Source organism: Eptatretus burgeri, chromosome 3, assembly GCF_056783735.1.
Source record: "Eptatretus burgeri isolate ZD-2024b chromosome 3, Ebu_testis_v1, whole genome shotgun sequence".
Lineage (NCBI taxonomy): Eukaryota > Metazoa > Chordata > Myxini > Myxiniformes > Myxinidae > Eptatretus > Eptatretus burgeri.
Window position 1 is genome coordinate 122,355,075 of NC_140963.1, and position 17,385 is coordinate 122,372,459.

The 17,385-nt window shown below is 43.5% G+C and overlaps 1 protein-coding gene across 7 annotated transcripts in view; it reads left to right on the plus strand.

Annotated features, from left to right (window-relative positions):
* LOC147030884 (uncharacterized) overlaps nt 1–17,385 on the plus strand; it is a 227,547-nt gene that overhangs the window by 37,687 nt on the left and 172,475 nt on the right. For 4 of the 7 annotated variants that reach the window (XM_085875426.1, XM_085875424.1, XM_085875423.1 and 1 more), the window contains 2 exons: nt 1,457–1,688; nt 10,709–10,779. In XM_085875426.1, the coding sequence (XP_085731552.1) occupies nt 1,457–1,688; nt 10,709–10,779 (303 nt within the window). The remainder of the gene's footprint in view (nt 1–1,456; nt 1,689–10,708; nt 10,780–17,385) is intronic. The other 3 variants (XM_085875425.1, XM_085875430.1, XM_085875429.1) reach the window with 1 other exon arrangement.

The following is a 17,385-nucleotide window of genomic DNA, read 5'->3' on the forward strand; positions in this document are numbered from 1 at the left end:
AATAACATGGATTTTGACTGTCTGTGTGATAGCTGAGTTTGTGTTGAGCGATACACAGGTAGCTGTTGCTTAAATAAGCATGCGGGCTTGTCGCAAGGTATTATGTACACATTTAGGACACAGGTGACCAAAAAATGAAAGTCATTGTATGATTAAGTTTTGCATATCATTTGTTAGCCAACATCATGGGATTCAGCATCTATTTGGGAAGAGCTTAATTCTTCCTCTTTCTTTTGCTCTGACAGGTTAAAGGTCAAATACACCCAATGAGTATCAATTATCTGTATCAAGGAACCACTCATATCATTCTAAAATTGGTCTGTTGGCTTAGATATGTTTTATACACTAATTGGAAACCACAAATATGGAGAATATTTGGTTTACCTGATATTTGACCTTCAGCAAAGAGGTCAAGGTCATATGAAATTTACAAATTGATCAGTATTCATTCAGGTCATAAATATATATATGCACATAAACTTAACCATAGAAATACATGCTGTGATGAACCAAACTAACATCTCAGGATTAAAAGTGCAGATTTCTTTAAAACGTTACGTACTTCCTTTGATGTTTTGTATACTGAACACAAACTGGCCTTTGGTATTGATTTTTATATCATAGGGCCATCTTGGTCTACTTATTCTATGGTTATAAAATCAAGCTTATAGCTACCAGTAATTTTGTAGCAGCTTGGTAAATGCAATTTGTTACGTACTTCCTAACATTTTTGACCCAATCATGGAAGTGAACCTAAAAACTGGTATGTAGTAATGATCCATGTTGAAACTTGCCATTTTAAATCATCACTTTATGCAGAAGTAAATTGCTATTTTAAATGTTCTATCAGATGCATTTCAAATTTCTGGAATAAGATTTTGTAAGCTTCACTATGACTGGGGGAAATTTTGCAAGATCTGAGATTTTACACATTTGAAGCTGCCAAGATATGCAGGTCATAAGAAATGTACTGTTTCGAGGAATTGTTCTGTTCTTATGTATAATGATATATATCAAACAAATAATGCATTTTCAACTATTTTGGACAACATATACAATCATACATGTAACCCATTTCTAAAAAATGAGCTATAAAAATGGAAAAAAATAGCTTGTGTTTGGATAAAAAACATGCTTTGTAAGCAACTATATCCATCGGACCCAGAGCAAAGTATACATTTTCTGAAAGCACAGACACTTGGGCATTATATAACATTCAGAGGTTTTATCTTATTAAAACTGGTTTCAATATCTAAGCTTTCTCCTCATTTACGACCACATTGAACACAATACCATGCTACAAGCCTGCATCATTGCATGATCAGTTGATTATAACAGCAATATCAGTAAAACCTTTAGTAATTGCACCAGAGCTTCAGATTGCTGTGATGATGACTTTACTGTATTGCATATTCACCATTTTATCCTCAAAATTACTTCATCATTTCCACCTCAGGATCAAGTTTTTGTTCTACCTATGAAGACATCGTTTGAGTTCACATGCCATTTGTGCAAAGAAATACAAGGGACAAAACTTGTTGAGTGCAATGAAGGAGTGATTGATTTACCAGAATGCCAAGTTGGTATGTGTATTTGGGGGCACATCATTGGATTTCTAGTTCTTATTCAGATTTCACTCATGGAACTGTATATTACCAAGTATTGGGACGGCACACCCAAACTTGAAGGTAACTTTCCAACCCCGCATGTGCATAGTTTTCCCACAATGCAAAGCAGTGTGGATGTTGTAATGGTGTAATAATCCAGCAGAGCAATACAGCTGTTCAGAACTAGTTTGAAGACAACAATGTCACAATTTTTCAATGGCCAGTTGAGAGTCCAAAGTTAGAAGTCCACAGAATCAGATATTAATGATTGGTTTAATGAGTCAATATGGCTTCACTTTACACTTATTCTTTACACTTATTACGTTTTTAATCAATTTATTGAATATTGTTACGTTTGAGGGGGGGGTATGCATTCAAAGGGTAATTCCATCCATCCATCGGGACCATACTCCATGCAGAGCGTTGGTGCTGCCTAAGTAGTCTCCTTGGCTATTGGACACAATCCTGGATGGGTCGCCGCTCCGCCACAGTATACCAGCATGCTGGCACTCATTTTGCCGACCTCGGAAGGATGACAGGCAGAGTCAACCCCACCTGTTATGAATTCAACAGTGGAGTGGGGTTTGAACTCAGGATCAGAGGATTCCAAGCCACCACCCTAACCATTGAGCCAACACCAGGTATAAAGGGTAATTAGGATGTTTAATTAGGTATGCCATGCTGTTCGAGTTTACCAGGATCTCATTGTAATAAGTAGAAACTCAGTGGTGATAAGTTGTCCAGTAAATGTTCATTTCTTCAAGGGGGAAATGATAATTGTCACGTAATTAGATAGGGACACGGGATAGGGTAAGTGTGTCTGCGTAAACCCCTTTTAGTAGTCCCTGGAGGCTGGCCGTGATGTCACAGGACAGTGCAGCGGATGGCTCCGCCCCGTGATCACTATTGGCAGAAGGCTACGGCGGTGGGCCAATAAACGGCTCGATTGGAAGTGACGAGGACAGGAGGATAAAAAGGTTCTGTTCGGGGTCGAAAAGGAAGAGGAAGAAGATCGGGACAAAAAGATCGTGTTTTTTTGGTGTGGAGGCTGTCGCGCGGAAAGCATACTTGCTGTTGTGCTGATTCGATCGTGTTCTTCATCGTGTCTTGGAGCCTTGCTGAGCCTCGTGCCTCATCTTGGTTGGCTCTGGGGTTCTGCTGACTCGGAGTACGGGGTCGAACGGCGGGCGGACCTGCCTCCCTCTCCTGCTCGCAATTTGGCGCCAGAACTGTTTCCCTGGCGGCTGTGAGCGGACTTGGGCCAGGACCAGGAGGTCGACAGCACCACGGTTTCTCCTGCCCCCCCCCCCCTGACGAGAGCAAGGCCAGCTCGTCCGAACGCTGATCCAGGGCCAGTTGCGTCCACATCACGGTCCAGCCTGACCACCAGAAATAGCTACTGTGTGTGTGTGTGTGTGTGTGTGTGTGTGTGTGTGTGTGTGTGTGTGTGTGTGTGTGTGTGTGTGTGTGTGTGTGTGTGTGTGTGTGTGTGTGTGTGTGTGAACTTGGCGCCTTAGAGGGTTTGAGATCTGTATATTCATTGGAATTGTCTGTGTTTTCCCCACGCCCGATCCCACACCATTCCGTCGAATCGCCCCGGATCCCTCTTCTTGCCGAGTCTTGTTATTTCTGGTTAATAATAAAAACAAATAAACATCATCAACTCAGTGAAAAGTGACTCGTGCCACCTTCCTCGTCCCGTTTGCGGTAGAGCGATTAGAACCGCCATGTTTGGGTTATAAATAAATAAACCGCCTCCATCGTTTCGGCTCATTCTACGTTGGCGGGACTGTTCAAGTCCCGTGGACGTCACATTGGTGTCAGGGTGTTGGATTTTCGAACCCCTCTAAATTATATTTGGTATCGGGAGAATATACCAAGATTAAAATCTCGCCACGAATTGGAATAAAAAATTACTACAGAAAAGCGCGCGAGCGCGGGAAAATTTTGGCGGGATTTTTCAAATTAAAATTAATTGGCGGCAAACGGGACTTCTGCACCATGGCAGATGTGCAGATGTTTGAGGAGGAAGGCCACGTGTCTGGCAGTGAGTCGGGGGAAGAAGGGAGAGACGGGGGTAGGGTTGGAACCTCCCCCATTCCGAGCGTGGACCGTGCTTCATTACCCGTAACGGGGCCGGCAGCGCCGGAAACCGGTGCGATGACGATCCAGACACTGTTGGAACGTTTAATAGCGGACATGACGGTACAAATGGCAAATCAATTCGTGACACAGAGGGCAGAAATGACGGCACAAATGGAAAATCAATTCGTGACGCAGAGGGTAGAAATGACAGATCAATTGGGGGTAATGGGGGTACAGTTGGTTGCACGGATTGATTTAATGAGGGATGAATTGGGGGAAAAGATAGAGAAAATGAAAACTAAGATGCAGGAGTGTGTGGATGTTAAATTGGCGGAAATACAAAGTAAATTCGAGGATAGATTGGAGGAAACAAAGGTAGAAATTACATTGGAGGGGTAAAATATACGGAAAAAATTGGTAGATAAAATTGATGCAACGAACATTCGGGTTGATAAAGTGGATGAAAGCCTGGAACGTCATCGTGCCTGTGTGGATGCTCGTATGCAGCTGCAAGTTGAAGAGTGGGGAGAGCTGAGGAAGCAAGGGATGAATTTGGCGGAGGAGGTAAAAGGATTGGAGGCTCGTTTGGATGAACAAGATAAAATTATGAGCCAAGATGAAATCTTGGATAAAGGCCTGGTAGAGCCGTCTTTTGTAAGTAGAGTGTCCGGGTTGGTTGAGGAGCAGCTACAAACTCGCGACGGAGCCTTGGAGGAGGTTGTGCAGGTCCAGAAGATCCTGCGGGAAGAGGTGAATCGGTCCATTCAACGTTTGGAACAGGAGGCAAAATTGACCCATGAGACCCTCACCACAAAACATCTTTGGCCACAGTGGGCTCCGAAATTGGATACGCAGCCACAAGGGTGTTTGATCCCTGGGCTGGATTCGGACAAGGGAGAAACTGAGAAGCGGGCCACCGTAAAAGTGATCCCCCTGGTAAATTTTGACAGGTCAGGGAGCGTTGAAGCTTTTCTGACGCAATTTGAGTGCATTTCCCGACTAAACGGGTGGAATGAGCAGGAACGTACAGGGAATTTGGTGGCAACATTGCGGGGACCAGCCGCAGATGTGTTAAACGTGATCGCGGAGGGGATGTTGACCAGCTCCCACATTTGCGAGGCGTTGAGCCGTCGGTTTGGGTTTGCAGCGAACTGTGATCTGGTGCGGGCCCAGCTCCAGCACCGCAGATTAAAGCCGGGCGAGACAGTGCAGGAGCTGGCACAGGACATTTACCAATCAGTCAGGATCGCGTATCGGGACCTTACAGTGGAGGCATGGGACAGACTGGCACTCGAGAAATTTTTAGCTGCTCTTCCTGACCCTGAGGTCCGAGCGCTAGTGGAGCTACAGGATCCACCCACCGTGCACCGAGCGGCCGAGTGCGCGGCCAGGCTGGCCTCATGGAGTCGGCCGGGTCGGGTGCCCGAGAGGCCATCGGTGACGATCCGACAGGCGGAGATTCAGGATCAGGGAGGGGGGCTGGGAGAAATTGGCATTACCTAAATGTTACAGGAAATTTGCCAGAAACTGTCAAGTTTGATAAGGGGTAATTCGGTAGTTGGTGCGCCAAAGCGGCGGGGTCCAGCCCAGCCAATAGAGCAATTTTATTATGGCCGAGGGGGTCCGGAACCGGAAGAGACATTACACCGATACTCACGGGGGCCTTTTATTGGGAGTTGTTTCCGGTGCGGGCAAAGAGGACACATGCAACGATATTGCCGGTACCCGGCGATGGAGAGACGCTCCAATAGACTTTCAAGCCCGGAGAGGGTGAATCCTCCTGCTGAACCGCCAGGTCTATCCGAGATGCCCTTTCATAGGTCGGGTCCGGAGATCACTGTCGGGGGTCGGGGAGACTAGATTGGGCTGAGCATATACGGCCATGCTCGGCTGCTGAGATTGTGGCGAAGTGCCCTCCTTTGGTGGAAAAAAATGAATTGTGGGAAAATTGGCATGGGTTTATAAGTTCTGCTGGGTTTTAGAGTGACAATCGGGACAGTGGGTAATTGGTAACAAAGTGGGCACAAGTGGCTGTCCAATGGCTGGTGCGTGGATCGGGTGAGAAGTGCTGTGTGAGTTGTTTTAAGTGAAGAAGTGAAATGTATGGTGCACACATTGTTTTTTTATTGGGCATGGTGTGGTAACAGGGAAGGTCATGGTCGGTGAAGTGTTAGAAATGCAGGTGTCACATGTAAGGCCGATGGGGTGGGGGAGTCATGTGGGTTTTGTGGGTGGGGATGATGTGCTTGTCCACAGGGATTGCTGAAGCTCACGGTGAGCGTGAATTACGACCCCCTTCTTGGAGATTCACCACCTGGTGGCTAATGGTGACAGTGTCTGGAGGCAACTGGGAGAGGGTCTGGTTGGGCGACCAAGGCGGTTTGGACCTTGGCGACCCAGGAAGGCCAGAGGAGCCCGTGAGACCCCTTCCAGAGTGTTGTACGGGATTAGAGCTGATGGCTACCAGGGGGGAGGGAATCAAAGGGAGCGGGGCGGAGAAACGTCCGGGTTGGACTAAAGCTTACCTGTGGGCATGGTTGCACCTGAGATGCCCCCATCATCTTGTGGTAACCCACCCCACGGCCACGACGGGATTCAGCCTGCATGATTAAAATGAGGACCATGACCTAGAAATGTGATGATGACCATGGTGTGAGTGTTGTGAAGATGCATGAGTCCCACTCGATCCCGCACAACTTGACATGTGCAGCAAAGGCATGATGTCCGCATAATTTTGGGGCAAGCAAATTTGAAAGTTGGCTCCCCAGGTAACGCTGGGTCTATTAGCATCCACTGGGGGAGGCGGTCAAGTGTAAATATCCTGTGAATAGTGTCGTTAAGGCTTAGAGTAGGAATGTAAAGTATAAGTGTTGTGTTTTTGTGGAACCTTTTGTTTCCCCTCCCCCAGATCACTGGAAGAGTGCTGGGCAAGAGCGATGATCCAGAGGATGGAGTGCAACTTCGCTCAGTGCTCTCATGTGATAAAATAAAAAAATAAAAAAAACGAATGATTGTTTAGGTGAGGATAAGGCCATAAGGTGGTAGTACATTCAGCAGGATAGGTAAGTTAGCTGCTACTCGCTGCCAATTGCCCCTCCTACTTTATTTTGTTAGGTTAATTAGGTGTGAGTCAGTAAGTGTTAAGGCTGGTACGGTAGCGCCTGTGATATACCTTGCAGGAGCTGCGGTACAAGAGGAGGGGGCAGTGTTACGTTTGAGGGGGGGCGGTATGCATTCAAAGGGTAATTAGGATGTTTAATTAGGTATGCCATGCTGTTCGAGTTTACCAGGATCTCGATGTAATAAGTAGCAACTCAGTGGTGATAAGTTGTCCAGTAAATGTTCATTTCTTCAAGGGGGAAATGATAATTGTCACGTAATTAGATAGGGACACGGGATAGGGTAAGTGTGTCTGCGTAAACCCCTTTTAGTAGTCCCTGGAGGCTGGCCGTGACGTCACAGGACAGTGCAGCGGATGGCTCCGCCCCGTGATCATGATTGGCAGAAGGCGACGGCGGTGGGCCAATAAACGGCTCGATTGGAAGTGACGAGGACAAGAGGATAAAAAGGTTCTGTTCGGGGTCGAAAAGGAAGAGGAAGAAGATCGGGACAAAAAGATCGTGTGTTTTTGGTGTGGAGGCTGTCGCGCGGAAAGCATACTTGATGTTGTGCTGATTCGATCGTGTTCTTCATCGTGTCTTGGAGCCTTGCTGAGCCTCGTGCCTCACCTTGGTTGGCTCTGGGGTTCTGCTGACTCGGAGTACGGGGTCGAACGGCGGGCGGACCTGCCTCCCTCTCCTGCTCGTAATTTGGTGCCAGAACTGGTTCCCTGGCGGCTGTGAGCAGACTTGGGCCAGTATCAGGAGGTCGACAGCACCACGGTTTCTCCTGCCCCCCCCCCCCCTGACGAGAGCAAGGCCAGCTCGTCCGAACGCTGATCCAGGGACAGTTGCGTCCACATCACGGTCCAGCCTGACCACCAGAAATAGCTACGTTGTGTGTGTGTGTGTGTGTGTGTGTGTGTGTGTGTGTGTGTGTGTGTGTGTGTGTGTGTGTGTGTGTGTGTGTGTGTGTGTGTGTGTGTGTGTGTGTGTGTGTGTGTGTGTGTGAACTTGGCGCCTTAGAGGGTTTGAGATCTGTATATTCATTGGAATTGTCTGTGTTTTCCCCACGCCCGATCCCACACCATTCCGTCGAATCGCCCCGGATCCCTCTTCTTGCCGAGTCTTGTTATTTCTGGTAATAATAAAAACAAATAAACATCATCAACTCAGTGAAAAGTGACTCGTGCCACCTTCCTCGTCCCGTTTGCGGTAGAGCGATTAGAACCGCCATGTTTGGGTTATAAATAAATAAACCGCTTCCATCGTTTCGGCTCATTCTACGTTGGCGGGACTGTTCAAATCCCGTGGATGTCACAATATATATATATATATATATATATATATATATATATATATATATATATATATATATGTATGTATATGTATATATATGTATATATATATATGTATATATATATGTATGTATATATATGTATGTATATATATGTATGTATATATATGTATGTATATATGTATGTATATATGTATGTATATATATATGTATATATATGTATGTATATATATATGTATATATATATATGTATATATATATGTATATATATATGTATATATATATGTATATATATATATATATATATATATATATATATCTTGAAGCGAAGATTTTAATGTTTTTTTTTGGTGTCATTGTACGCTCGATTGGCCCTGTCCCCCCAAAACGGCAATGTGATTAAGTTATATATCACGTGACCCACCACGTCATCTCGAGGATACTTTTGCTGCGGGACTTGTGTTTCCTTATCGTGTACATATGCTCTGAACTGTGAAAAAGTACTGAAAATGCTATCTGAATGTATAGTTGCTGGTTGCAGCAATACTGTACAACCAAAGATGGTGTGAGTGTGCATGTTTTCCCAAAAGATCCAGCTGTAAGGAAAATTTGGACAGCCAGAGAAAAGTGGCATAGCCCAACTGCTTCAAGCGTCATTTGGAGCACTTATTTTGAAGATACTTCGTACGACACTGGCCCGTATTCCTAGTTTGGGATGGGTAAATTGAAGCGATTAAAAACTGACGCAATTTCCACAAAAATTAGAGATTATTTGACTGGAATGGAAAAAAAAATGTTCAAAACAGCTGTGGAAAAGGGGCCATTCAAAAATTATATAATGCATGAGGGGTTGAGGGTGTATGTCCAAGTGTTACAGGGAGAAGGGGGTGTATGTCCAAGTGTTACAGGGGGAAGGGGGTGTATGTCCAAGCATTACGGAGTGTTATGGGGGTATGGGGTTTATGTCCAAACATTACAGAGTGTTATGGGGGTAATGGGTGTATGTCCAAGTGTTACGGAATGTTACAGGGGGTAGGAGGTGTATGTCCAACCATTACGGAGTGTTACAGGGGGTAGGGTGAAGGGCTGTTTCCAGTGCCATTACGTAATGCTAATTAATTAATCAATCAAAGACAACTTTGTTCCATGCACCCTGTATTTAAAGATGCAAGTGTTTAATGATATACACATTTAATACATGAATGATATCAGCATCAATGTATATTTATGCGTGTACAAACAATACTGTTGCCCCAGAGGTAATATAATTTTTTGCAATCAGTGTTAATTAACCTGTTGTACATCACTCACTCACTCACTACATGGGCATGCACATTGTGAGGATAGTCCCATCCAGTATAGCACTAATATAATCTGTATGTCTAGTTTTGCACTGGACAACCAGACACAATAATTTTTTCATTCTTAAGTGATTTTTCACCATTGAGAAATCGGGCCAAAAACCATATATATATTTGTCTCAAAAGGTTGTGGACGGATTAAAACTTAACTCGGTAAATGAGTTGGTTCGATGAGAAGAACAAGCTGATTCGATTTTGGAGGTCTGGATCCATATCTGGCCTATCAGTGGGATACAAAACGTAAATTGTTCTGACTGGTGGAGGTATGCACTCTGCCAAGTGCCATTCTGGTTCCAACAATAATTACAGAGAAGAGTTTCATCAAAATACCGCTGAACTCCACATTTAACACATTCTAGCTCTATGAGTTTCTTCTTTAAAAGTTGTTATTGCCTAGACTTTCTTCGATGTCATCCTGAATGTTGTGAACGCCAGGTATTTCATGACCTTGGGTTCATACATAGACGGTATGACAGCCAACATCGTGATGCAAAAGGCACTATCGTCATATTCTGAGGATTCTTCATCAGAACATTCGTCAAATTCACTTTCTTACTAGTCTGAAGTGAGTGAGTTGGTGGATTATTACACCTGATATAGCCCCTCATTTGGTACAAGGGTTTATTATCCCCACACTAAAAAAAAAAAATTGGGGGATATTGTAATCAGCTCTGTTTATCTTTCTGTCTATCATTCTGTCATGCTATCTCCTCCTAAATGGTTGTGCGGAAAATCACCAAACTTGGTAGTTATGATCATCACATGGCAGGAAGATGCAAAAGCAGTATTATTTTTGGCGTCGCTCTTGAGACAGGGTCAAGAGGTCAAAGACGAAAAATTGCAATACAGGCACATTTTAAAACGTTTTTAAATGAAATTTTGTATGTGCAATCAACATTGGGGTAAACATGAAACAGATAACGATTTTTTTTAGATTTTACCCCTGGTTCATGCCCCAGGGGGTGGGGACTTGACGTAACAGGGGTCAAAATTGAATTTTTATTCAACTCAAAATCTGATGTTAGGTCATTCCTGATTGAACTTTTTGCCATCTTTCAACTTTGCTTAAAGAGGAAAGTGTGGGCATTTCCAATGGTGCACCATCGTTTTCGCTCCAGTTGCTATTGGCATTGTTTTGAGAATGAAATATACAGTGATGAATAAATAACCCTGCATGTTTCCTGACTGTGCCAATAAATTCATAACATCATCTGGGTAACAACTCATTAAACATTCCCTTTAAAATTCTGTTTTCTGTAGTTTGCTGCAGCATACAAGAGGCTGAGTTAAGAAAAAGAAACTTGAAGATTCCTCTAAATTTCCAGGAACAGGTACATGTACAAATGTTTGTTTTATTCTCAAGAAAGTTTTATCTGTTACATATTTATGCTAAAATGTCCATATGAATTGGAATATTTATTGTGTGCATACCAGACTCAGTGGCGTAGTGGTTGGAGTATCCGCTCCGAGTTTGTGAGGTTGGTGGTTCAAACCCTGGCTGAGTCATAACAAAGACTTTGAAATGGTCATGCTGCTTCCTTGCTTGATGCTCAGCATTTAAAAGGATAGAACATGGACAAACAATGCTGGGAAGTCAATGACAAACAACCCAGTATAACCCTTGCCAAGATGAATTGCTTCAGCAGCACCAACGCTGTGGAAAGAGTATTGTACAGGGTGTTTCCAAAAAGACCTGGACAATTTTGATTTTTAATATATTTAGTAGCACAAATGGTACAATGATAACCTTTGGTTTGTATGATACAGAAACTCGTAAAGTTTTCTTACTCTTCAGGTCTGGTAATTAATTTTTTTAAGAAAATGGCGACTCCACCGGAGAAAGCTCAGTGCATCGAATGCTTCATCGAGACGAGATCCGACATGCAAGTTCAACGTAATTTCTGTACAAGGTATGGAAGGAATCCGTCACTGTGGACTCGTATCAGAGAGTGGTACGAGAGGTTTATGGAGACTGTGAGTTGTCAGAAACAGAAAAGTACCAGTCAACCAAGTGCAGTGGACATTGAGCGAGTATGTGAATTATTTCAACAAAGTCCCAGAAAGCCAATTTGATGCTCATCCAGAGAAATGGGACTAGGAAACACCACTAATACACAGTATTTTGCATGAGAGACTGAAGCTTTATGCCAATAAGGTGCAGATTCTGCAGGAACTCAAACCAAATGAGGGACTCAAGCTCAAGGTGTTTGCTTTGGAAATGCTCAGTCTCATAGAGGATGAAGATTACCAGAAAAGGGTCGACTTTACAGGTGAAGCATGCTTTCATCTATCAGGGAAGGTCAACCAGCACAACATGAGGACCTGGGACTCTGAAACCCCCCACGTGGTCATTGAACACATGCACGACAGTCCAAAGGTCAATGGGTGGTGTGCCATTCTCCATGACTGCTTGGTGGGTCTGTTTTCCTTTGTGACTTCAACAATTTATATGAACATGTTGGAAGGATTTGCCTTCCCACAGGTTGAAGATCTGCAACCCGATATCATTTTTCAACAGGATCCCGCTCCCCCTCATTAGACCTTAGTCGTTCGAGCCGTCCTGAATGAAAAATTTCCAGATTGCTGGATTGGCCGAGATTGACCAACCACCTGGCCCCAATGATCACCAGACATAACCCCTCTTGATTTTTGTCTGTGGGTGTTTGTCAAAGATGTTGTCCACAACACCATGGTGGCAAACCTGCGGGATTTTCATTCTCTGATCGCAGCTGCGTATGCACTGGTGGACGCAAATATGCTGAGCTGAACATGGCAATAACTCATGCACCACCTTCATATCCTACGCACGACGAACGGAACTCATATTGAAGTGTATTGATTATGCAGAAAAAACCTTATGAGTTTCTGTATCACATAAACCAAAGGATATCATTGTATCCTTTGTGGTTCTAAATATATTAACAACCAAAGTTGTCTGGATTTTTTTGGAACAGCCTGTACATGATGTATATATATATATATATATATATATATATATATATATATATATATATATATATATATATATATATATATATATATATATATATATATATATATATATATATATATATATATATATATATATATATATATATATATATCGGCACGCCCATTTCTTTGTTCCACCATCAGATTTTTGTTACTGCATGAAATGAGACAAGCTTTGACATATATAGTAATGATATTATTGTCTTCCTTAAGAGGCCCCTCAAAATTCGTTTTGATGATTATGGTAGTTAAATCTTATTATTATCTATATTAATATTTCGGCACGCCCCTTTTTTTGTTCCACCATCAGATTTTTGTAACTGCATGAAATGAAACAAGCTTTGACATATATAATAATCTGATGGTGGAAAATCTGATGGTGGAACAAAAAAAGGGGCGTGCCGAAATATATTAATATAGATTATATTATTGTCTTCCTTAAGAGGCCCCTCAAAATTTGTTTTGATGATTATGGTAGTTTAACAGTTCATGTTCTCCATTTGCAAAATGGGAGGAATTATTGCACAAAAAAGAAATAAAAATGTTTCCCATTTTTTTAGAGGACCACTAAGATGAGTTCGTAAAACCTTTTGTGGAGTATGTTATTATTATTAATCACTATTTGCCAGAGTAAATTGCTCATGTTATTGAGCTGTCAATAAGCTATCAATCATAGACAGATAAACTCACTTGAGTATTCATATCTCTATTTCAATGCGTAATATCAAGCGGTACCTTCATGTTGACCTAATAAAACCGGTCTCGATGTCCGTCCGTCCGTATATCTGTTCACAATCAAACCGATCGTGATGCATTTTAAGGCTTTCCGAGAGCTTTGGAGAGATTACCTTCACTCCCGCACGGTGCTGTTTTTATTATTCCTACTGCACTTCATTAGAACATAGATCGTGGATGGATGCGCAGATCCCAGGAGAACAACTATAGCTGTACAGAACAATTCATATTAGCGATGGATAAAAATGATATTGAATTGATATTATAATAAATTGTTTATTTAAAATATCTTCAAATTTTGTGAGTTTTTAGTTTGTTGTGAAATATTAGGTCCTCGGGACTCCGCATAGTGGTGTACAGGCTTAAGTCGTACTTCTGTTTACTACCGTAGAAAATCACAGAACCATCCGATCGACATGCTGTTAACAGTTTCAGAATCAGCTAAAATCTACAAGATATGAATATGTACACGAAACTGATCCGGCCTTTTGGATCACTTTAAAGTAGGGTGCCCTGCAATTTTAATGCTCTCTATGGATCCTCCGGAACTCATGAATGGTACACGTTGTGTAGTCACTAAACTACGTGGTAATGTCATCGAAGTGGAAAACCTGAATGATAATCAATGGATAAAAATGATATAATATATTGTTTAAAATACATTCATGCCATCTGTCTTTTACCATATGTTGCCAGTGACGCCCGTCCAAGACGGGCACCTTTACTCATGTGTGTGTATATATATATGTGTGTGTATATATATATGTGTGTGTATATATATATATATATATATATACTGTTGCAGTTCTACAAAACCGCATGCCTCGAAGGTAATGGCACCCAACATACAGTGATCCCCAGGCAGTTATTTCGTTGGTCTTCATGCAGTTCGACCTTTCCCTCACGTCTAGTGGGTTAACGGGACGAAGTGCATTGCATGGGTCTAATAGCTAGGTCTATTAACTATATGTCTGTCTCCTACTCTGATTTTTAGTCATGGTACAAGTTAACCAAGCAAGCACACACACCATGCAAAATGCGATTGAATAGCAAACACGTCACGATGCCTCCCGTTGCTTGGAAACCACCACCAAAATCACTCCAACAAGCACACTACACATCATACACTACGCGCATGGTGCACCTTATTTCATTCAAATCTGCGCGCCAATTTCCAACCGGCATCTCACCTTGCTCACCCGCTCGAACACCAAAAATTCATCACTTCGACCACCAACACCTCCCACACATGGGAAAAATATTTCCGCACCCCCTCATGCCTCGGCATCGCTACAATTCGACACTGTGGAGGAGTACTGCACAACTTTGGCTCTCCTCGGACCGTGCGAAGCGGGGCCGAGCAACAGACGTCAATAGCTCAACTGCATCTCGCCGGGGATGTACCTGGTGAGCACGCGGGATTGATATGACCCCCTTCCAGTCGCCAGAACATGGCAAGACAGGGACGGTGAGGAGAGGTCGCAGGAATGGCGATCCAGGAGTTTGGTATGGGGCCCGGGTGTGCATTTTAGCTCATGAGAGGGGGCCCGTGCGAGGCGGGTGTGCATTGCTATTTGGCATTCAGACTGCATTTGGAGCACATTCAAGGCTGGGGTGTCGGCTCGTACCCAATGATGAGTCAGGTCGTCGCGAACCGGATGGTCTAATGAGACCGTTTCCGGCCACTGGAGCCTGGCAGGGCATGGCTAGGGCTGCTGTGGCCCAATAGAGGAACGATATTCGGGTCACAGCACATCGCCTTTGGATCGTCACCCCACCCTTCGCCCGGGGCTTGTATAAGGAGAAACATGGAGTCGCTCGCTCTCTGCTTCACCCTCTTCTTCTTTGCTCCTCTTGTCTCTGCATTGGCTGCTTGCTCCTCGTTGCCTCTGCCCTTTGCTGGCTCTTCACTCATGGTTGGTATGCGACTGAGACGTGTTCATTCCTAAAGGCCCGGTCACACCTTGACGTTTTAGCCAGCGATGGCAACGTATTAAAATGTATGTAAAACGCTGGCTGACGTTGAACTTTTGATGTTTTTTTTTTTAAGATTCGGACGTATTCATAACGAGTTCGTCGTATGCATAACATATTATTAATGGACACAGAACGTTTCGTTGTGTTATAGATAACTTATACCAACGAATGCTGACCTGTTGTCGGCCTACACAACCGATGCCCAACGATAGTCTAACTTCGGCATAGCGCGTTGCACGCATCGCCGATGATGTCGTGACGTAGCCTATTAAAAGGCTGACGCACAACGATTCGAATCATAACTGCCGTAGAAATGGAAGTGTCAACATCGCGGTCACACCTTGGTGATCTTGCCAGCGTATGCCGACCTAAGAAAAATGTGTCTAAAACGTTGGGGCACGTCAAATACGACGCGCTGTTCTGGCACATGCTCCCATACCTGACCTGACCTGACACGTCAAATACGGTATGAGTAAGTTTGGTATACGTGAGTACAACGCTAAAGTACGCTATCATACGTCGTAGTAAGTAGAGTACGTCAAGAAATTTTAAACATGTTCAAAATTTTATGACGTACTCGGCGTATGACACACGTTCCGCATGCGATGGGGATAAGTTTTACACACGATATGTGGACGCTTACACACGTCCACAAACGCTACTTATAAGCTACTCATAAGTCGAAACACGTCGCGGTAATGTCTTTTTTACGCGAAACTTATTTCTAACTTGTGTTTGACGTGCTTTGAACCAATTCTTTATGTAGTCCCAAAACACATCGACGTATGTAGATGTATTCCAATGACGTCTTCCGGTCGACAAAAAAAAATAATAAATGAACGTGTTTCTAGCTTACAACTGCCATATAAAGACGTGTTCCCAGCGGTTTTGGGAATTGGTATATAAAAATGCTGCTCATAAAAGGGAACCCAACAGTGTTTTCGAGTTCCCTTTTGAGTCGATGTCCATGTCAGCAGTATTAGTATTAGTATTAGTATTAGTATCAGTAGTAGTTTGTTCATGTTGGCAGTAGTAGGTGAGTGTGACGGGGAGGGTGTGGGTTATGATGGATCCTCCTTGCGTCCGCGTGTCCACGGGTAGGTTCATAGGCTGCCACTCAACGATTTAAATGGCTGCAACTCCACTATTGAAAGTAGACGCTTGCGCTCAACAATTTGTTTTTTTTTACACTCAACGACTTTTAAACGGTACCACTCAGCCATTTTCATTGTTTACAATGAACGATTTAAATTGCTGTCACTCGCCTTTGTTTTTTGACGCTGAGGTTTTGAAATTTGAAGCGTTTCTTCTGAATGTGTTAAAACGCTCAAACTCGACTATTTTAAATAGACGCTGCCGATGGACAATTGGAATCATAGCCAAGCTAGACATCGAAGTGTGAACATCCTCGTCATGCTGAAGAAAAGTTTGAAGAATGCTGCAAATAAGTGTCCTGGCCGTGGCCATGGACGCTGACGCAAGGACGATCCATTATACCGACGTCTTTCAGCCTATGAGTAACTTAAAAGTAACGTCTGTCGATGTGTGGCAACGATCGCGTAACGTGCCAACAACACGTTAATCATAGGTTAGAAATAAGTTTTGGGTACGCTAAACATTACCTCGGCATGTCTCAACTTATGATTAACTTACAATTAGCATGTGTTGATGTCTGTCAACGATCGCAGACCGTGCATACAACTTGTGGCCAGCGTAGCGGAACGTGTGAGTCATACGCCGGCATACGTCGTGAAATTTCAAGCATGAAAAAATTTGAGGACAACCGAAAAGTACAACGTTTAAAGCCAGCGTACAACGACGTATGGCAGTGTTTTTCAGCGTGCTCTCAATGCTATCAAAACTTACCCATAACGTATTCAACGTGTGCCAGCGTTTTAGAAAAAAAATTCAAAAATCGGCATACGTTGGCTAAAACGTCAAGGTGTGACCGGGCCTTAAGGACCAGTGCAGAGCGCACATTGTCACGAGCCCTAGCAAAGTGACGAAGCCGGAGATAACGCGCCAACTCTCGATGTGGAAACCCTCAAGCGGAGCGTCCCATGGAGGTACATGCTACACTAACAGACCTACGCATGACTAGATTACAGATATTTTTCCTCACGCATCTTCTCCCTTCTCTCTCTTTCCACCCCTCTATCTCATCCCCTTTGGACGCTCAAAAGAGCATCATTACTGACTCGCATTCCATTTTCCTCTGGCATGACACCACACTC